This window comes from Muntiacus reevesi, chromosome 1 (assembly GCF_963930625.1).
Source record: "Muntiacus reevesi chromosome 1, mMunRee1.1, whole genome shotgun sequence".
In the NCBI taxonomy this organism is placed as follows: Eukaryota; Metazoa; Chordata; class Mammalia; order Artiodactyla; family Cervidae; genus Muntiacus; species Muntiacus reevesi.
Genome location: NC_089249.1, coordinates 156,923,713 through 156,945,449, shown reverse-complemented (window position 1 = coordinate 156,945,449; position 21,737 = coordinate 156,923,713). Strand labels below are relative to the sequence as shown.

General features: G+C 52.4%; 1 protein-coding gene across 1 annotated transcript in view; it reads right to left on the bottom strand.

The window, feature by feature from the left end:
• Positions 1-19,273, bottom strand: part of TRABD2B (TraB domain containing 2B) — a 218,882-nt gene extending 199,609 nt beyond the window's left edge. The window contains exons 1-2 of the mRNA XM_065913430.1: positions 18,707-19,273; positions 16,067-16,627 (exon numbers count right to left, since the gene is read on the bottom strand). Of these exons, the coding sequence (XP_065769502.1) occupies positions 16,067-16,627; positions 18,707-18,808 (663 nt within the window). The 5' untranslated portion in view covers positions 18,809-19,273. The remainder of the gene's footprint in view (positions 1-16,066; positions 16,628-18,706) is intronic.
• Between the last annotated feature and the right edge of the window lie 2,464 nt (positions 19,274-21,737).

Below are 21,737 nucleotides of genomic sequence, written 5' to 3'. Positions count from 1 at the left end.
TAGATCACAATCTAAGAAGCCAGGACTTTACCCCTCACACAACACGCAGGCCTACAAAATTTGCAGGAAAATACACGATCAAAACATTTCCTTCCCCATCTCACCAGTCCCTTCTCTGCTTTCTTTGTCTTTAATACTTAGCCTATCCTGACTTGTTGCTTATCTGTCACCTCTCAGTCATTCAACAAACTTTAGCTGAGTACCTACTACATGCCTGGCCTGTTCTAGGTGCCAAGGGTACAGATAACACAGACAGAATTCCCTACTCTCACAGAGCTGACATTCTAGTGAGAGTGAAGGGCAATAAACAAAATAAGGAAGTAAAATATATAGAATGCCAACTGATGACACCTTCTATGGAGGAAAACAGCAGGAAAGGACAGGAAGTTCAAGGGAGTGATCTGCCATCTTAATTTTAAACAGGTGTCACAGGGAGACAGACTACCTTTGAACAAAGACCTGAAGGAGGTGGGAGAGAGGATTTTTTTCTTTCTGACACATGCCTAGTATCTGCAGCAGTACCTGACTGGCAGCAGGCACAGACGAATGAGTGTGTCGAAACACTTAATTCATTTTTTTCATTAAACTTTTTATTTTCAGATAATTGTAAATTAATAAGCAATTGTTAGAAATAATACCCTTCACTCAGCTTCCCCCAACAGTAACATCTCATGTAACTGGAACTCAATATCAAACCCAGGATAGCGGCATTAACACAATCCTCTGATGTGATTCAGACTTCAGAGTTTTATGTGTCCTTGCTTGTGTATATGTATACGGTATATTCAGTGATATGCAATTTTAAGGCCCAATCTCTTTCTGACAATTAGGAGGCCAGTTGAAGAGTTGAAGGAAAGTGGGATGGAGCAGGCTAGGCACTTCCACACACGCGAGTTCTGTTTAATCCTCACAGCCCTCCAAGAGGGTAGGTGTTCTTATCCCCATTCTACAGACGTGAAGACTGACAACTGCAGGGCTCAGAGAAAGGAACTTGTTGAAAGCCACACAGCTGACAGGTGGAGAAAGCAGAACCCCCAGCCAGGGACTGTCTGGTTCCTTCACTGGGACACATTCCTGCACATAAGAAGGGCCTGAATTTAAAGAAAAAAAGAGAGAGAGAGAAGCAGCAGCGACCCAGAGGAAGGCCTGGCTCCAGGAAGGGAGAGGAAACAGGGGAGGAGTGGATGAGGATTCTCTGGGATTCTGTGTGAGGGAGAACAGAAGTACCATTCATGAGAAAGGATGGAGAGCTGGAGAGTCCTCAGGGAAGGGCAAAGGGATGTCCTGGCTCAGCCGGCCCTGATGTGCAATCTTGGGCAAGTGGATTTACATCTCCGGACTTTGTGATCCTCAATGAGACGAGGCTGAGAATGGCCACCCAACCCATTTGCTCCAAGGCCGAGAAGAGATGAAAAGGTAGCCCCCTGGCAAAGCCCAAGTGCCAGACCAACTGCCAAAGCCAGGAAGAAGACGACCCAATCCGAAGGCCCAGACTGCCTGCGGTCTCCCAACGAGAACGATTGGCTGGCTTTCCCAAAGATGAAAATGCAGAATTTAGGTCAGCAGGCAGAGAGAAGCTCGCTTTGTTTACAAGAGACAGAGAGCGTGTGTTCCTATTAAATGCCTTTGAAACGCAGCGATGATGAGAGACCCAGGGCTGTTTACCACTTGGGATATTTACTTTTCTCATACACAAATCAGCTCGGGTGCCGTCAGAGCTGACGCCACCTCATACTGCGGCCCTCTGACGTCGCTGTGCTTCCCCAGTGCCCACACATGGTTTGAGTTTATCGGTTTTAGCAGCTTTCATTTATATTGTGTGAGGATCACGGAATGACCAGCAAACAGAAGCTCTGATCCGTGTCCTGGAAAAAATACAGAAGCGTGAGGAAGGGGGCCAGGGGGAGGGCTGGGAAGACGCCTCCAATCCCAGGAGAAGCACTGAGGGCCCCCGTGGGAATGAAGCATCAGCGGGGGAGCATCGCAGGTGAGAAGCGGCTCAGTGGGTACAGCTGCCAAAGCTGAACACCTGGGCGCCACAGTGGGACACACGGGCGCCTCCCTAGACGCTCGACCTCCTAGAACTGAACATCTGGAAATCTGGGAACAGAGTGGGGGTCGTTGGGGACTTTCTGTTTTCCACTCAGATACTCAGGCGGTGATGTGAGGGTACAGATGGTAATTTTACAGCTAACCCCAGGATCCCTGGGTGTGTGTTGGGAGCCAGGCCCCAGGCAAACTCAGGTCATCAGATGAGGGTCCCACCCTCAGAGAACTTCAGTCTAGGGAGGAGACAGACATGTAAACACATTAAAGACAATAAAATTTAAAAATGCCCTTTTCCTGTGAAGTCGGAGCCAGCAGAGACAGCGGTTTTGCAGCAGCGGGATGCCACGTGTGTCTACCAAGTGCTCATATCCATGGAGCGGGCTCGGCCAGGGAGGAACCTGCCCAGGCTCGTGCTGCTGGACTCCTGATCCAGTGCTCCCACGATGGAAAGGCCATTTACGAACTGCAGATCTTCCCATCCACCACCTCCCAGAACCACCTGCCTCATCCCACTTCCACACTGAACAGCTGGAATCCCTCCCCCCAATTCTGCCATCAAATGGGCCATACAAAATGCAAGGCCATGTTATGCCATGGTAGCTATTTTAGAAATGGTGATCAGGGTCTCAGGCTCCTCACAAAGAATTGATCTTTAACTAACTACACACTAGTCTCACTCGGCAGCCAGACCACTTTTACGATCCTGTTTCTAAGAGACAATAGACCCACGTTCCTGTTCCAGAAGCTGAGAGTCCTTCTCCTTCGCCTCAGCAACTTGGAATTGTTGAGGGAAAAGACCTTCACATGGGAGCTCCTCCCTCAAGCCAAGGGGCTTGGGAATTTCCAAGCAAGCCTGAGTGAGGCGCTCCAGTATGATGAAAGAGTGAATTACAGAACACAGGAGTGGGGAACAGTGCCCCCCAGTGCACCCAGGATGGAGTCTAAATTTCTTAAAACAGCTTAAGAGCACTCCACCATGTGGCCCGTGAGCCTCTCTAGCCAGTCCCCTGATCTCCTATTCCACCAGCAAGCACTCTCCATGAGTAAACAGGATAGACAGTGAGTAAGGACAGTCCCTCAGTCTGAATATTGATATTGATGGTGATATTGATCAGCATCAGCTCCCACGCCCATGCTGGCGTTCCTCCTGAACCCTGGGAACACCTGTTTGTCTTCTTACACTGACCTGAGGGGGCACTGTACTGCCAAGCACAGTATGAGCATAGGCACGAGTTGCTAGCCCAGCCAGGTACTCCTAAGGAGGGGCATCTGTCTATTGTATACAGGGAGCATCTTCACCAGCAAAGAAAGCTCCAGGACAGCAAGGATGCTGTCATCCACCTGGACAGCATCTGTAAGGCCTCCCACGGCCCTGCATAGCCCCAGCTGCAGGTGGGGCTGGGGGCTCAGGGTCAGCACTCAACCACGACAGGCAGACGGAAACTGTTACCCTACCCAGCATGGGCTCCTGAGGCTGGGGGTTTGGGGGTGGCCCTTTGTCACACTTCCTCCTCCTGCGCCTGCCCTAAAGAGTGACAGAAAGAAGTAGCCCAGTTGTCCAGCCTGTGCCGTTATAAACTCACAGCCTCCACTCCTGTTGGACCCTCAGTCTGCCCTGCTATTCCTTCACCTGCCAAGGCCAGCTTTGGCTCTCAACCCCTGCCTCCCCCCTCACCTTAGGTCCTGGCCAACAGACCACCTCCCTCTCTCCTTCCCAATGTGGCATTCTTCCTTAGGAGGGAACCTCAGAAGTCTATCAACTCCCTGCTGCTCCTAATCTTTCTTACTTCTAGTCCCAGAAGAAGAGCTATGCCTCCCCCATCCACTCCTGACCCGCCTACTGTCAGATTTCAGTCCCTTTTCAAAGATGCAGAGAGTGTGAGCGCCCAGACTTTGCAGCCAGACTTCCTCGGCCTGAATTCTAGGTCCTCCCCTCACCAACTGTGTGACCTCAGGTAAATGAAATCACCTATCAGTGCCTCAGTTTTCTCACCTATAAAATGGGGTTGAATGATACTATGTCCCTGAGAGAGTGTGGTGAGGATTCAGCAGGGCAGTGCCTATATAAGACTCAGACCCATTCCTGGCACTCTGCTCTGAAGCACTTCTCTCTGGGGTCTCTTCAATCCCTCCTTTCCTCACCAGCCCCAGACTTGTGACCTGGAAGTAAGCCTGGCACAGTGTAGTTCCCAGCAGGGTTTGGTAAACAACTGAAGGAAGGAATGGATGGGTGAGTTCCATAATAACTAATTCAATTCCGAGTAGATACAGGGTACTTCTCTTTGGGAGAAGAGGAGAGACACATACTGAGCCGCACAAAGAGCACAGCCCACTGAAGAGCTAATAAAGCCCGGCCCAGGCTTTCACCCCAATTCTCCCTATCACTGAGTCACTGCTATTAACATCCCGCCCCCTGTGCAATAGAGGAAAAGGACCCTCAGAGGGGGAAGGGTCTCAGGTCATGCATGAGGCATGCAACCTGTGGCAGAGCTGGGCCCATGGCAGTCTTCAACCTAAACCTGTTTTTCCTTTTTGACATGTCCACACTCCAGGGAGTGGTGGGAAACCGTAGGCAAGCTGAACTAGAACAAGTATGGCTAGATGGTCAGAAAAAAATAACCACGCTGTGGGTGATCAGGTTGCACGGTCCCAATCAGGCCAACCCCTCAGCCTGCTCTGGATGACGCTCACTATAGAGGAGACTCAAGGATCAAGAACCACCTTCTCTATGGGATGGGCTTCACCTCCAGACACAGACAGTGTGAAAATGGGCAGTAACAATAATTAAACTGACCATGACTTAAACCACCACAATTAACATCCATTACCTCTGAGGGTGTGCCAGCGGTCAGCTCTGTGGTGGATATGCATTACCTCATTCACTCCTCAACACACCAGGAGGAGGATGCTATTATGAGCCCCAGCTTTTCAGATATAGAAACAGACCCTCAGTCATCCAGTCTGAGTTGGTGGAGCTGGAATTCTAACTCCAGCTCAGTCCAGTCCTTTTCTTAAAGTATCAAAGGATCTAAATACTGACTCCATCATTCTGCACAAAGTACTTAGTCTTAGCTCCTAAAATGGGGGAAATGCTACTTACCTTTCAGGAGTACTTTAGAAATTTACTGTAATAAACCTGAGGTCTAGCACATAATAGGCACTAAATAACAACAGCTGTCTTGGGAGCTGGAGAGGAAAAGGAGAGAGTACAGTCAAAGGAAGGAGGGGTAGAAAGACCTTCCTTGCAAACCTGCATTTCCCTTCCAGCACTTCTGCCTAACAGTTTCCTTCCCCCAGGCAAGGCCTCTCCCACTCCTCTCTCCATGGGCCCAGGTCCTGTAGAAACTGCAAGTTCTCCGTCAAGAATCCTGCATCCCGTTCTCATCACCCCCTCCATAAAACTACATGGAAGTTTTATGGAGATGGTAGATGGAGATACTGATGGAAGCAGAATAACAGAAACGCCACCTGCAAGACCACCAAAAGGCCCTGGCATGGGGGCTATATAGTGCTGGGTCAACTAAACAATCAAGCTCAAACACAGTGGCCCTGCCAATTATGGCCACTGAGGTCCCAAAGTGACTCAGTTCACCCATCCACAGCCCATCCACAGTTCCTCAGACTGCATCTCATCCCCAGCAGAGGGTCTGGAGCTCAAAAATATCCCATAATCCTGGAGAATTTATAGCCACCCAACTAGTTCTCCTGGGGGCCCACTGGGAGTCAGAATAGGGGAGATGGGGGGTAGGGACAGGAAACTGGTCCAGCCCCCTTCAAGGTGTTTGTCTGGGGGGTCCGGAGGAATTGTGAGCTAGAGTTATTGCATGTGAAAGACTGTGGAAACTGCAAACCTCGATGCAAATGGTTGGAATTATCATTGCCAATTAGGCTTTTGTCTCTCCTCAAACTCAAAGCAGAGCAGTTCAAGGAAAGGAAACCATGAGAACTAGGGCAAAAAGATGATACAGGGAGGTATCTGAAAGGCTTTCTCTGCCCACATCTTTTCTCAAAAGCGGTTTCAAATGGGGCTGGAGGCTTAAATTACAAACCGCCTAGAAGGCGCACTGAGTTGCCAGGAGGTAAAACTGGTCAGGAAACTTAACAGAACCGTAACAGGGAGGAAGCAGGTAAGTCCTTTAAACAGAAGAGGAACTGGAAAAGGGCTGGCCTTTTATCTGTGCACTTTGGCTTCCCAGGGCAGGGCTGGCCAGGGGACGTGGGCGCAGCTTGCCGTGTCTCCTGTACAGTCGCCAGGGCTGACTGAGGGGCAGGCGGGGCTGTGTGCAGCGCCTCTGGGAAACGTGCATCTTCACTAGCGGAATCTCACCAGCGGAATCTCGTCTGAGCAAAGCCAACTGCACTCTGACCCCGACTGGAGCAGAGGTGGGCAGGAGTGGGAAGCCGGCTCCCAGAGCACATCACGTTACCTGCCACGACCAACCCCCACTTTGCCTACGGCTCCCCCCTCCACCGTCCCCCAAGGGTAAGGTGCTTCTGCTCCCTCCAGCCCCACCCTGGAAGGCATCACTGGGGAACAGCCTCGTCCTTCTTGCTCACTTTTGTATCTCAGCACAAATCCCAGTATCTGGCACACAGTGGGAACTAAAAAACATTTCTGGAAAAATTATATGATGATGCTAATTTAAAGATGCAATAACCATGAGTGTCTGGCACTTCATAATCAAGTTAATCCTCACAGCAATCAGATGAAATTGACAGATAGGAAACTAAGACCCAAGAAGGTTAGGTAACTAGCCTTAGGTGACCTATATTCCTGATGAGTTTTAGGCCCTGCCTGAAAGAGCACTGGCCTGTCCTGGGCCCTGCCTGGAGGCATCCTAGGGGGCGTCTGAGCTGAGTCTGTGCTATGCTGGGTGAATACTGACTAATTCTTGGTTCTGGAGGTTAAGTCAGGCCAGGATGTTCCTCGGAATGAGGAATCTAGAGAGGAAGCTTTATGCAAAGAACAGGTTCACAAGATAAGAGCCACTGAGAGGTAAAACTGAGTGCTTTCCCCTGCTCTTCCTGACCTGATGGGGAGAAAAGGAATATATATATAGGGTCAGGAATATATATATATAGGGACATGCCCTATAAAGGGCATGGCAACCCACTCCAGTATTCTTGCCTGGAGAATTCCCACAGACAGAGGAGTCTGGTGGGCTAGAGTCCATGGGTTTCCAAAGAATCAGACATGACTGAAGTGACTTAGCATGCACAGGGGAGGTGGATGGTGGTTAGGGACAGATCTGAAAAAACCCGCAGGTCCCCCCGCCCCAGAGAAATCACCTTGCCTAATCAAGGGAGGAACACAGGCCAGCAGCAGGTGGCCCTGAAGAGACTGGACAGGACTGAGGCCACCACCAGAGACAGCTCCAGGGCCCTGACCTGTGTGGGCCAAGTCTGATGACCTTCTGGTTCTTTTCAAGGGTAGTCAAGCATGCAGAGTGGCCCCAGTACAACTCACTCGCTATTAGGGACTGCAGATTTGTGCCACTCCATCCATATGCTGAAGCCCTAACCTCCACTATGATAGTATTTGAAGATGGAGACTTTACGAGGGAATTAGGTTTAAAAGAGGTCAAGAAGGTGGGATCCTCATGATGGGACAGGTGCCTGTCACCAGAGTACTAACTCTTTCTCAATCTCTAATACAATGTCGTCAAGTAAGCCTCAAAAAAAAAAAAAAAAAAAAAAAAAAATCAAAAATAAAAAGAAAAAAAAAAAACTTACAACGCTGAAAGCCAATCACATCATTGCACCTAAACTCAGACTGCCTGAGTTATGATCAGGCAGTATCACCCGAAAGGGGACAGTCCAATCTGGTGACTTTCATCTTCTCGGATGAAAGTCTGACTATAAGGAATCATTTGCTTGAAGGGTCCAGGCTTTTCAAATGACTGCCCTTGGGGACCCTTAAAGCCAGACCATAAAAACCAGGAAGGGCTCTCAGGTAGAGGAAGAGCATAAGCAAATGCATGGAGGCCTGATCAAGGACTATGTGACAGAGAGGAAAGAAGAGAGGACTAGAACAGGTCGGCAGCACGGGAGCCCAGGCAAAGTAGCAAGTACGGGTAAAATTAAACATTTTTAAGTGAAAATAAAGTGGGGGATGTAGTGACCCTGTAGAAGCTCACATGAATTCTGAGTAGAGAAAAGGAGGGGAAAAAAAAAGAGGTCTTTGTTTGCAAGGAGCACATGAGTAAGAGAAGACACCAAAGCATTCCAGGATGGAGAGATAGAGAAATTCAGCAGTGACCTGTGGGTGTCATAGAGTCCTCACCAATGGGCCAGAGATAGCACTAAACTGCTTCCATGTCTCAGGTGGGCAGTCTGAGGCTTTCTGTGAATCCAGAGGCCAAGAGGCAGCCTCCTGTTAGCATCCAGAGCTGCCAACACCTCAACCACAGGATACACCACAGGACCCCAACTTCAGAACTGGAAAACATCCAGTCTCATTTTGTAATCAACTTTGAGCATATTTTGAGCTAGGTTTTGAAGCTGGGTTGATGAGGAAAGAAAAGACAGCTGCAGTAATAATTACAATAGAATGCAAAATATCTAAGTGGTGAAAGAATATCATAAAATGCCATCACACATTTCACGGAGGGAAAAAATAGATGTGGCTGCGTCATCAAAGAAAGTCTTACACCAAGTCCTCCCAAGCAGATGAGATTTAGAAGCATTCTGGGAAGACTTCCTGGAGGAGGTACAGCATGGAGCTGAGCCTTAGAGACCTCAGAGGATTCAGGAGTAGAAGAGAAAAGAAGGAAATGCCTGCAGAGGGAGGGAGCCCAGCACATGCAACAGCATTTCCAAGCTTGGGGCAACGTTCTGTGTTCCAGCGGATATTCTGCGCAGATTTAAAAGCCTGCGGATCTTGGAGGAGCTGCTAGGCCAGACGGCTTGGCAGCCGCTAAGCAGAGCTGAAGGCTGGGCCACCGGCTGCCTGTGGATTAAGTGGGCGGACAGAGAGCCAGTGATGGGAGATAAAAGGGAGTGAAGTGGATAATATTTAGAAGCAAACTCGAGGGGGAAAGAAACACGGCCGCCTGGCTGGCTGGCTGCAGGCTCGTCCTATTCTTCAGTTTCCTCCCTCAGAAAGCTGCATTACCAGGCGACCTCTTCCTGGCTTTGAGAGATGTCCAAATGGGAACTATTAACAAAGGCACGCTCCCATTTTTATCTCCGTCACAAAGTCAGGCTTTTCTTTGGCCTGGGGAGGGCGGGAGGCTGAGTTGTGGGGAGGAGATCACTGTGTTTGAGGATGGGACTTCTTGGAATTCTTGAGAACTGGTCCCTTCCAACTCTAAGATGTTCGAAGTCTGTGTGTATGAGCTGAAAAGTCTTCAAAGCTAAGGGGCTAGGATTTCACGATGTGAAGATTCTTCGAGTCCAAAAATGCCTCTGAGGCTAATGTTCTAAGATTTCACCATTCTTAGATTCCCTGAGTCTCCAAGTCCCAGCTCAGAGATTCTGTAAATCAGGAAGACTTCATGCTGTGAACTTCTGATTCAGAGACAAGAATATTTCATGACATCTTGGTCACACCTCCAGCTTTATGGCCTCACTCTCCTTTGATGGAAGGACCTGAGCCATCCTACGTGTCTGCTTCTGAGCTTAATAACATTAAATGTTAAAGTCTGAAATTAACCAAGTCAGGGGAAAAAAGAGAAAAGGACAGAGCCTGCTGTGCTGGCAGGGGCTCTTTGCAAACAGCTCTCTGAGCACAGAAAGAAACTGAGAGTACACATGTCTAGGGGTCAGGCCTCGGGGGTCCTCCAGGTGACTTCCACCCCATGTGACAGACATTTGCTGAACAGCTCCTGACCACAGGGCTGGGGCGGGAGCCACAGCGGGTGCGGCAGGCTGCAGAAGCAGCCTGCTCCCAGGCCAGGGTCTGGAGTTACAGGTGTGGGGCAGGCCAGCCTGTGCTCGGAGCCAACACTGACCCCGAAGCTCTCACTCTGCGGGTGACACTCTGCGGGGAGAAAATGGCTCAGCATGGTTGCAGGTCCTTAGGGGTGCCCAGCTGGTCTTGAGAAGTGTCTTACCCTTTCCATCTGGGGAGGGCACACGGGTCTGATAGGAAGCCACAAATAGGGATAAGTGCTATGGACGTGAGAGGCAAAAGGTCAGTGCTGCGGTAGCTGAAATGGAGGCCCAGCGGGTGGGGGAGGGGGGAGGACTCAGGGACAGCCGTTCTTGGAGGATGGGAAGTGAGAGGTGGGTTCCGTGAGATGGGAATGCATGATGGCGAGAGAAAGGAAGAACAGGCTGTCCGTGTGATGTGCAGGCAGGACCCAGGGGAGACTAACACACAGGCTCTCCATGCCTCGGTTTCCTCAGCTGTTAGGAAGAAAGCACTGATAACGCCCCTGGCTTGGCAGTAAACTCCCCAGGGGAAAAATTCAGGCTGCTCCCCAGTGTCTGCTCCCTGTACTATCCTGGCTGACACAAAGATGCTCTGGCTGAATGAATGAGGGAGCCAGTGAGGGAGGAGTCCTGGGGAAGCGCAGGCTGCAAGACTGGGCAGCTTTACACCAGACTGCGCCACGACGGGCTGGAAGCAAGAAGCACCAGCTCACCCACTGGAACCAGCAGGCTTCAGGACACATAGATTAGGTATAGGCAGCAGCCCGCCAGACATAAGCTGGCCAGCCCTCCCGAAACTGCGGAGAATTCAGCCTGGAAATCTCAGGGCGGCCCAGGCCCTCCAAAGTACAAGGACTGCAGAAGGGCACACGGAAGTCAGAACCGGGCCGGTCCTGGAAACTGCGGCGGGACAGAGCGGGCAATCTAGGCCCGGAGAGGGACAGGACAAGTCCAAAGTCACGGCCAAGGTAGAAAGAGGGTAGGGCCAGAGCCTATTTTGTACTCCGCTGCCCGCTTCATTATTTCCACATTTTGTGTCCTTGTAGGATGTGCTGCTGCTGCTAAGTCGCTTCAGTCGTGTCTGACTCTGTGCGGCCCCATAGACGGCAGCCCACCAGGCTCCCCCGGCCCTGGGATTCTCCAGGCAAGACCACTGGAGTGGGTTGCCATTGCCTTCTCCAGCGCATGAAAGTGAAAAGTGAAAGTGAAGTCGCGCAGTCATGTCCGACTCTTAGCGACCTCACGGACTGCAGCCTACCAGGCTCCTCGGTCCGTGGGATTTTCCAGGCAAGAGTACTGGAGTGGGGTGCCATTGCCTTCTCCGGTAGGATGGTGAGGAACTATTAAAGTTCAAGGAGGGAGCTCTTCACTGTGGCTCGTGCCATCTTTCTTCATTCGTTCATTCCATAGTGCTGGACGAAGGAAGGGAAGCAGGGATGGTCATACCGCTGTTTCTGACCATCCAGTCTCTCTCTAAATCCTAATTAAGCATCCCATAGTATGTGCTGTTCCCTCAGGTAGATCTAGGACCTCTGACTATAACCAAGGAGACCGTTCATTCAGTTGTGCTGCCTAGCCTGTGTTAGGGGTCTTGTCTTCACCTTGGTCTCTTGGAAAGCTGGGCAAGCCTTTAGAAGAAAGAAAGATAGCGCGCTAAGTCATGTCCAACTCTTGCGATCCCATGAACTGTAGCCTGCCAGGCTCCTCTGTCCATGGGATTCTCCAGGCAAGAACTCCTATTTTAGAATCAGATCCAATTTCTAAGGCAGGGAGAAAAACAGTTTCAGCACTTTTCAATGATCTCTTTCAATACATTTTTTTAATACTTTATTTTTTAGCAAGATACGATGATCTCCCTGCACTACAACACACACACACACACACACACAAATCACCAGATAATGCCATCTGACTGTTAAAAACAAAATTACATCAGCTCTCGGAATCTTGAAAAACATACTCTGGCATCAGACACACTCACGCTTGAATCCTGAGTCCGCCTGACCTGGCTGTATAAGCACAACCGAATGACTTAACCTATTAAGCCTTAATTTATTGTCTGTAAAAGAGATACAATGACAGGCCTTGTCACATCTCCGGGAGGATTAGAGATGATGTAATTACAAGGTCTAATATAGCACCCTGTATGGAGACACAGCTCAATAAACGATAACTTTGGGCTTTCTAACTCCTCTGAGAGGAGGCTGTAGAATTTTACAAACATCTTGGACACCCTTGGCAGCCACGCCCAAGCCACACACACTGGATGAACAGCGTCGGCATGTGAGTTAAATCACAGCCAAGTTCAGAATGGCAGTGTCTTCGTTTTTTCGTCTTGCCTCGGAGGACCACATAACTTAGAGGGCTCCTCATCCAGTGCCTCCACTGTACAGACTGGGGGCCACTGAGGCCCCCTAGAGGGAGAAGGAGGTCCCCTGATCAGCCCACTGCGGTCGTGGCAGCTGGTACCAATCCCCAGAGGCAGCCAGCAGAGCTGATTGAAATGGGCAGGTCTCAAGATTGTCACAAGATCTAGACTCGAGACTCAGGCATCCCCAGGCCCCTGAGCGCAGGGGCTACCACCACCTCCTATTACTCCAGCTTTACTTTGTTCAGCAAAGCCCAGGCAGTGGGCATGGCTGCTGGGAGAAGGTGCCAACAGGGGAAGGTGATGCTTCCCACGCATCCTTCTTTCCTTGTCCTGAAGCCTCCCAGACTCTTTTCCAAGCAGGGCCCTATGTCTAGGTAGTTTCTTACCCTCCTGACAACCCCCTCACAGGTCGCATCGGTTCACATCCTCACAAAACCAGCTCAGTTGTTAAAAAAAAAAAAAAAAAAAAAAGGCTTGTCACTACTGCTCCTTTCAAGAGATAAACAAGAACGCCAGAGTTATACACAAGTCATTGGCTTTGGAGCCAGAGCTGGGCCCGAAACCTAGAAGCTAGACTCCCATCCCTCAGCCCACTACTGCCTGAAAACACATCAGAGAAATCTTTAGAGGACCTGCATTTACCATCCCTGCTCCAGCCACAGAGCCAAAAGAAGTAATTTCTCTAGAAGGATAAATTCTCCAAGAAGTAAACTGTTGAGCCCTTTACCCTAAAGGAAAGAAGGATACCAAAGACAGTCCTGAAGGAGGAACTCCAGGACACAAACCGCCTAGACGCGGGACGTCCAGGGGATCAATGTAGGGCAGCACGCGAACTGCGTCCTTCCCTTAAGTCAGGCAGACTGGCTCTGTTCCTTATTAGCCGCGTGGCCTTGGTCAAGTCATCCAGGCTTTCGGAGTGCCCACCTAAGAAAGTCATAGGGTTGTGAGACTCCGACAAGATGAAAAAGCGTGCAGAGCCTCCTGCGGGGTGCCCGGCACATGGAGTTGATTAAAATCGTCCCATGGAATGTCAGGGTTGAGTGGCTTGAATGATGACCTAATCCTGGTGTCTCATTTCACAGATGGGAAAAACAAGGGTCAGAGAGGGGAAGTGACTTGCTCAAGGTCACATAGCAAACACACGGTGATGTGGGGTTCAGTACGCTCAGTTCATATTAAAATTAGAGACCAGGGCCAAGAAGCTTGATCTTTCATGCTGTACAAAGACGGAAGAAACTTTTACATAAGTCCTACCTTTAGCTGGTATAGCTTTCTTTCTCCATTAACTAGGGAAAATGTGGTATTTCTGACAGAAGAAAATATAACAATTTTGAGAAATACTAAAATTAAAACTAAAATCCCAGGTCTTAACAAAACGCACACTCTTTTCAAGCTTTTTTTACCCTCACCGTCTTCTCTCATTGCTCCCCCCTCCCCAAATATTTTGCAATAACAGTAATGCTGGGAGGAAAGAAAAAATAAAAATCTGATGCACTTAACAGATATTTCAGTACAATAATGCATCACAGATGTTCATATCAAACTGTGCACGCGTGCATACAATTTTACTGAGAAAGCTGTTGTTGCATTTCTGACTTTGGGGTTGGGGATCCCTAACAACTCCATCTGCCCAGGCTCTGGAATCGCTCCCTTCCCAGTTAGCCCATGTCTGCCCACGAGTATGGAGGAGAGATTTCATCACCTTGCTCCAAAATGATAACAGGACAAATTGGCGGGGTCAGGCACTCTGGCAGGTGGTGAAGGGTGTGCAGATTAGGGAACCAAGAGGAATCCTGTTTTCTTTTGTTCAGGACTTACTTCCTGCAGCCCTCTCAGGGAGCTGGACCCAAGAACAATTTTAAGAGTGGGCCCTGGCTGGTGATGGGGTGGGTGCATTTTTGAAACCAGAGATTTGAGTCTGTTTGATCTTCAAACGTGGGCTTTGGAGACTGTCAGCGGGCTTCTTGCTGGCCGATGAATGGCTCTCAGACTTTTCCTAAAACATAACCTCGCATGCTTTCCAGCAAATGTTTTCAACCTACCAGAGCCATCCTTTGGTTGCACAGCGGTGTTTCCAGACCTCGAAGAAAGATAGTTTTGTTGTTTTAAGAGAGACAGATTAAAGCCAGGGGCTGTTTAACCAGAGGGTCAGTGTGCTCCCTTTGGCTCTGGTCGGATTCCTCTGTGGTTGGTACAAAGAGGGTGTTGAGAGGGACAGTGGGTCACCCACCTTCCCAGCCTAAAAAAAGACATCGAGGCCAGTCATGAGGCCTCTGAACAGAGAGGCCTCCCACAAACCTGTCTCCAAAATGAGATGGGCGGTGAGCACTGGGGAGCCTAACGCAGATAATATCAGCTCCTGAGGCTGGCAAGGGAAAAGTCACTTCAGAGGGAGCGAGCCGGTACGTTCAGAGGAATCAGCGCTGGGCCAGAGAATGCACAGGATTTTTCCCCGCGGAGAAGGAGTCAGGCGTAGTCAGAACCCTGCGGGGCGTGACTAACTGCCCCAATATTCCTGCCACCGGGCCCTCTGGGTAAGGACTCCACAATTATGGGAGAACCAGCAGGAGAACGACAAACCCGTCTTTCATTTGGCCGGCAAATCAATCTGGCTTCTTACCTCCCTGGGGACAATATTGCATTTCCCCTGGAAAAACAAAAGCCAGAGATCTCCGAAGGGGGATCAGTTTCTGCTCCTGTTTCCCTGGTGAAGAGCTTGCAGCATCTCGGGACGGGAGCACAAGCAGGTCTGGTTCCAGCGGTAGAGCTTCTAGTCCAGCCAATTTACCCGGCTGGCTCCTTCCTGGGAAAGCATGTCTTGGGGACCATGCCTCACTTGCGGCATGGGCCCGGGGCCCTGTCTAGGGTCCTGCTTGCAGGAGCCACCAACCCCTGACTCAGCGAGCCCATTCTGGGATTGACAGGCCGTCTCAAGGCGCAGATGTGAACTCATTGTTCCCAGGGCTTCAGAGTTGAGTTTGGGGCCAGTGAGTTGTGAGTGACCTCTGCCCACGGCGACAGGGCTTTTAACGACACTTTGCTGGGTAAGCTCCGCCCTCCTCCCTGCCCCCATGCCTGAGGTTCAGAAATCAGAACTGTCAACCTTGAAGTGAATACATCTCTCTGAAATTATTAACCCCTAAACTATCCTTGCTGACTTTCTCTCAGCCTAGGGAGGCAGTCCGAGGGGCACATGGAGCTTTGTAGAGGCCCCCAGGAAATTTGGCAGCTCTTTACCTCAACTTGCAAGCCAGGGTCAGCAGACACCAGGTCCATCGCACCTCTCCTGCTTCCCAACCCCAGGAAGCACATCTCCCTCTATGCTTCCTCCGTACACGTGTACGCACACACACACAAACGGCTGCCTAGATGCATCCTCCCAAAGGCCTCAGGACAGCCTCCTGCTCTTGAGACCCCAGGGCCTCGGGGAAAGTCAGGCGCAACCTGGCACCTCTCTGCTTCTCATCACTGTGATGCTCCGAGGGAAATTCTTTCTGCTTGGGCGGGCACAGCAGGTGGGGAGTGTATACATCCCGGCCAGGTGGCATACTGAGACAGAAGCAAACACCCGAACTCTCACCCCAAAGGTCAGCACACACCAGTTTGTCCTCAGACCACCACAAAGGCAGCCCAAAAGCTGCCCCACATCTTGAAAGATCCTCTCCTTTTAAGGGAAGAACAGGATCTGGAAGCAGGAGGAAGACAATCTGAGAAGAGGAGGAAGGCACATGGGAACGGCTGAGCTCTGGGACCCGGGCGCCCCGGGCTTACCTGGGAGAAGTTGAGCCCATTGAGCGGATGGCATTGCTCCTCCACGCGCTCCACGGCCCCGGTGCTCTTCTTCATCTTCTCAGCCTGCTGGGCTAGGTAAAGGTCAAGCACTGGCACGCCACGGGAGCGAACATCGGTCTCCGTGAGCGAGTTCACCATGAGCATCACCCACACTGGCCTCTTGCGCTCCCAGTTGCCCGCGATGGCGTTGAATAGGTAGTCGGCGTAGAGTCCCTTGCCCCGCTGCGCGGGTGTCATCCATGACGGCATCATCAGCTTCACGTAGTCCAGGTGGCGCTTCAGACGCCAGTAGAGCTCGCGGGGCAGCACGTCCTGCAGGTTCTCCCCGTGCGGCAGCAGCTGGCAGCTGGCCAGTGCCGAGATGGTGTAGGGGTCAGTCAGGTCCAGCTCGAAGTAGACGCGGGCACTGGCCTGGAAGGCTGCCTTGGAGTTGTCCGGGATGAAGTCCCAGACACGGGTGTAGGGGACGTGGATGGTGCCAAACAGGTAGGCCGGGGGGTCGCGCCGAATAGTCCACAGGAAGGAGTTCAGGTCCCTCTGCTGCAGAAGGAGAGGTGAAGGATGGCAGTCAGGCTGAAACCAGCAGAAGGTTAGAACAGAGGGGTCAGGTGGAGGTGGGAATAAGAAGACAGAGACCGACCTAAGGCCATGGGAAGGAGTAAGGGCTTTGGAAACTGAGACCCACATTCAAATCCTGGCTTTGGCCTCTCTTGGCTGTATGATCTTAAGCACACTGTTTCACTTCTCACAGACTCAGTTTCCCCATCTGTAAAATGGGAGCTGAGAGCAGCCACCTCAAAGATTGCTGGGAGAATGAAAAGACACAATCTATGTAAATAAGCCCTGAGAGCAGTGCCAGGCTCAGAGGGAGTGAAGGCAGTGAAGGAAGCTCTCGTTTTGATTGGCTCTAGCTGTGAGTGCCAAGGACTGCCACACCACCTGAGAATATTTAATCTTGGCCAAGCCAAACCTTCACCAGCGGTGTTTCATGTGGAGGGTGGGGAGAGGGGGACCAAGAGTCCTGCTCTGGCAAGAAGGGAGGAAGTCATATAACTTTTAAATCCAACCATTAGAAGATACACGCCAAGAGCACTTTGAAAGCAGAACACCTATTAAAAATAGCCTATTTAAACAGCTACTTCCCCATTCAGCAGGGCGGATGCAGTTTTCTTTTTGGAGGGCAGGTCTGGAGTGTCAGCCACTCTGCTCCACCAGCTGAAACCACAGATGAGAAAGTGCTTTAAAACCTGCAGGCTAAGTAAAGTCTCAAGGCCCTGGTTCGGGAGGGAAAGATTTCACAGAATTAGTCCCAAGAAATGTACATGCTTTCCAGGCTCCTCCCCTTAAAAGGTGTACCTGGGCTCCAAGTCCAATTGTCTGCCATCACCTAGGCTCTGAAGAGGAATGTGTGTGTGTGTGTGTGTGTGTGTGTGTTTGTGTGTAGAGATGAAGGAGGGTCGTGAAGACATGGGTCATTTCTCCAATCCAGTTTAGGTCCAGGGGTCAAGGGACATGAAAAAGATCTCTCATGTCTCTCAGGCAAAGTCATTTTCCACCCAGGAACATCCTCTGAACTGTCCACTGCCAACCACCCTGGAACTCCCCCTGGACTGTCCACTGCCAGGCACCTCCTGCAAGCTTTCGGTCAACTCATAAAATTTTTCTGCCTGATTCTAGTACAAAAGAAAAGTATCTGTCGGGGTGGGAAGAGGGAATAGTACCTTACTTTACTAACAGCCAACAAATGTAAACCTCAGCATCCTGGCGAGAGACAGCACTGAAGGCTCTGCCTGGCGCCAAGCTCCCTGTTTCCGCGCAAGTCAGGTCGCTGGAGGTGCACCTTGCCCAAGGTCAGCTAACCGGGCAGCCAGTGAGGACCCTGCAGACGGTTTCCTGCTCCCTGGTCTCCAATCCAGGGTTATTTTCAAGGCACTAATTTACACTTTGAGGGAGAGAGACTGAGGGAAATCAAGGGATTCCTTCGTTTGGAAGGAAAATTAGGAGACCTAGTAATTACTCAACCCCCAAAGAAATATTAGGCCAGCATGTCCTGGCACTTTCTTTCCCTCTCCTCTGGAATCTTCATCCTTTTTGTGAAACCGCGGACACTTGGGAGCGTGGGTGCTGGGGCCTGGGCTAGAGATGGAGAAAGTTTGCCTGAGGTCACCGGCGGGGGTCAAGAGAAAGAGGGGAGCCTGCGAGGAGTCTGAGCGTGTGAACGAGAGGAAGGGGCAGAGAAGAGAAAGGCAAGGAACGGCAGAAACAGTGTCAGAAGTGGGAAGAGAGGAACCAGAGGGTAAAGACGGGATCAAAGTAAGACGGGAGTCCAAAAGGGCACAGAGAGGAAAGGTCCAAGCGGGACCAAGAGTCCGAGGAGAGCCCGAGAGCGTCAGCGGGTGGAGAAGGAGCTGGAGAGAGAGCGCCCCAACTCGGTTCCCCGCACGGGGCAGGAGCTCGGGCGGCAGAAGCCAGGGCAGGGCGCCCGAGGCAGCGCCCGGAGCGGAGAGGTGGAGCGGGGGGGCCGAGGTGGGTGCGGAAGGCAGGACCCCCAAACCATCGTCCCCGCGCGGCTGGAGGGGCCGGGCGGCCGGGAGAGTGGCCGGGCGGGCGCTCGCTCACCGATCCGGGCGGCCGGCACTGTCCTCCGTCCGGGGGCTGCGGGCGGGCGCGGGCGGTGGCCAGGAGGGCGGCGAGCAGCGGCCCTGCCAGGGCGGCGTGCATCCTGCCGGGCCTGCGGGGCGCGGGGGACCGTCCTGGGCGGCGCCCCCTCAGCGGGGCAGGCAGCCCCCGGCTGGGCACAGAGGTTCCTCCGCAGCGCTGGGCTCCGGACGCGGGATGCCGGGAGCCCTTTGGGGCGTGGCTGAATGTCCCTGCCGGACCCGGGGGTCCCTTTGGGGCGGGGCTCCGTCTGCGGTAAGAGGGGGATCCTCTGGGGCGGGGCCCCCTCACCGGGGCGCGCCGCCCGCTCGGACGAGCCCCGGGGCTGTGAGAGCGCGCCGGGGTCCCGGGACCTGCGGAGGTCCCGGAGCTGCGTCGCGGTCCAGGGGTGCGCGGTGTTCCCGGAGCAGTACCGGGACGGCGGGCGCGCGAGGACCCGGGGTTATGCTGGGGACCCGGGGCGCGCAAGGGTCCCAGGGGTGCGCGGCGCTCCAGGAGGCGCGCGGCGGGACAAGTGCGGCGGCGGGCGCGGCGGGGGCGGGGGTCGGGTCTGGGGCGCCCGGTGGCCCCCGAGCGGGGCTCAGAGGGGCGGCGGGCGGCCGCGCGGCCGCTGCCCGGGCTCCGCCATGCTGCTCCGCGGCCGGGAGGGAGGGAGAGAGGAGGGCGGGAGAGCGGCGCGGAGCCGGGCCGGGCGGGGGGCTGGGGCCGCCGGGGCGGGGGGAGGGGAGGACCCGGCGCGGGGGGCGGGGGCCCGGGGCCGCGCCGGTCCGGGCCGGGCCGCAGGGAGTCCGGGCGAGCTCTGCGCCCGGGCGCGGTGAGGCGGGGTCTGATGGGCATGGCAGGCGCTCGCTCACTCTTCTCCTGTTCCCTCGCTCGCTCCCTCACACACACGCGCGGAGGGAGGCGAAGCCCGCAGCAGCCACTTCCCAACTTTCCAAACTTCCCAGCGCAACTTTTTCCTCTCCTCCCCTGCCCGCGCCTCCTCCTCGATCTCCCTCCCTCCTCCCTTCGCCAGCTCCCCTCCGGGCCGCAGCTTCCGCGCGCGGCCGCCAGAGGGCGCCTGGGCCGAGATCCGAAGGGCCAACTTCAATCCGCTCTGCTCTGGACTCCACTGGCCCGGGCAGAGGCAAATGTGGGGAGATGGACCAGACAAGTCCTGGAGCCGTGAATAGCGAGAGAGGAGAGGAAGTGGAGTGGGTCGGCGCTCCCAGACTGGCTGGAAGGCAGCACTCAAAGGAAATCCCCGGAAGCTGGTATCTACAACTTTGTATCAAACCACTGTTCCCAATGCTGGTACGTGGTTAGTAGGTGTTCTGCAGACACTAGCTGCATTAAAACAAAACAACAAAATGATCTTCCTCAAAATTTCCTCAGACGTAAAACATTTAAACAGTTTTCTCCATCTATATCTTTGTACCACACAGGATCCTGGTGAGGGGTCCTGCAAGGGTGAGGATCAATATCCCAGTTCCTTAGACCTTAAAAGTTGAAAGAGCCCATAAAACCAGCCTCCTTCAGTTCGGGAGAGGCAAATGAAACTTAGAGAAGGCCAAGAGGCAAGACCCAAGCCTCTGGATGGTTTCCAGGCAAGAGGGAAACCAAGTCATGGGCACCACTGCTTACTTGTGTTAAGAAGAGTTTGCTGACTCTAGCCTGAGGATAGAGACTGGAGGAAGAATGAGGTGAAGTTGTCAGAGCCGGCAGCCTATGGAGGAGGGTAGATGGGCACAAACTTGCAAACAGGTAATTCAAATATGGACGGTAAGTGCCAGGAGAGACAGAAGCACAGAGAAATGGGAACAGAGAGAAAAGTTTCCTCATTCAGCCCCGGGGCTCAGGGAAGTCTCCTGGGAGAGGTCTTGAAGGATAAGCCAGGGGTCGCTGAGCAACGGAGCAGGTGGGAGAGTGTTGGTACCTGCAGGGGTCTGCTAGGAGTTAGGCATGGCTGGGAGCAAAAACCCAGCGGGAAGAACTTAAGTTGTGTCCTTTGGCCAGGTGTTGAACTTGTTATGTACTAGGTGATGGGGAATCATTGCAAGACGTGAAGTAGAGGGTGGCTGGGGCTGATCCATGCTTTTAGGAGGCCTGGAGTGGAGGGGTCAAGCTGAAGGTAGACAGATCATTGGGTAGACGGGCAGTGAGTGGAGAAGGTCCCGGACTTCGGTCTCTCCAGTGACCCCCGCTGCTTCAGGCAGCAGTGAGAGCACCTGGAGAATGGCCACTCTAGAAGCTGAACAGGAAAGATCCGCTGGGCTGCAGGGGCTGAAAAGCTTCTGGAGCCCAGAACCTGGATCTTTGGTGGGGAACCGAGAAGGTAAGGAGGGGCTCCCAGAGACTTCCAGGCTGACTCACCTGAGATGGTCATTTCTGAAGGTCAGAAATAATGACTGTGGGCAGTTTCATCTGGTTCCACCTGCTGGGTGTCAAAGCCGCCTCAACTCTTTGCTATGCACACATCTGGTGACAGATGCAGATCGGGCCAAAGGGCCCGGATGGTGTGAGAGAACAGTGTGGCTCCGTGCTTCCCACACACAGAGCTCTGAGAACTGCAGCTGCGACAAAAGAGAAGTCGTTTAAAGAGCCTCCACTTCTCAAGGCTCCAAAACTCCCTGCAAAGTCAGCACTCCCCGTGGCGGGGATGAGGTGAAAAGCCTGGGGAGTGGGAAGAGGATTTAATTCCACCGAGAGTGTGTGCGATGGTCTTCACAGGGACATAGAACACAAGGCAGATCGTAGGTAACAAAGGACCTGATGAAATTAAAAAGGAACCCATATAGTTAAATGACGGTGCACGTGGCTATGTGTATGAGTTTTAAAATGTTCCAGGGCTTTTTTCCTAAAATTATAAACGTTTCATTGGCTAATTATCATGAGAGCCAGTTATGACTTCCTTCCTCCATGGTCCTTTTCTATGACTGTGTGGCCAGGTCAAAACAATTAACTTCTCTGTGCCTCTCTTGCTTCACCCTGTTTCTTGCCCTCACTATTTTTC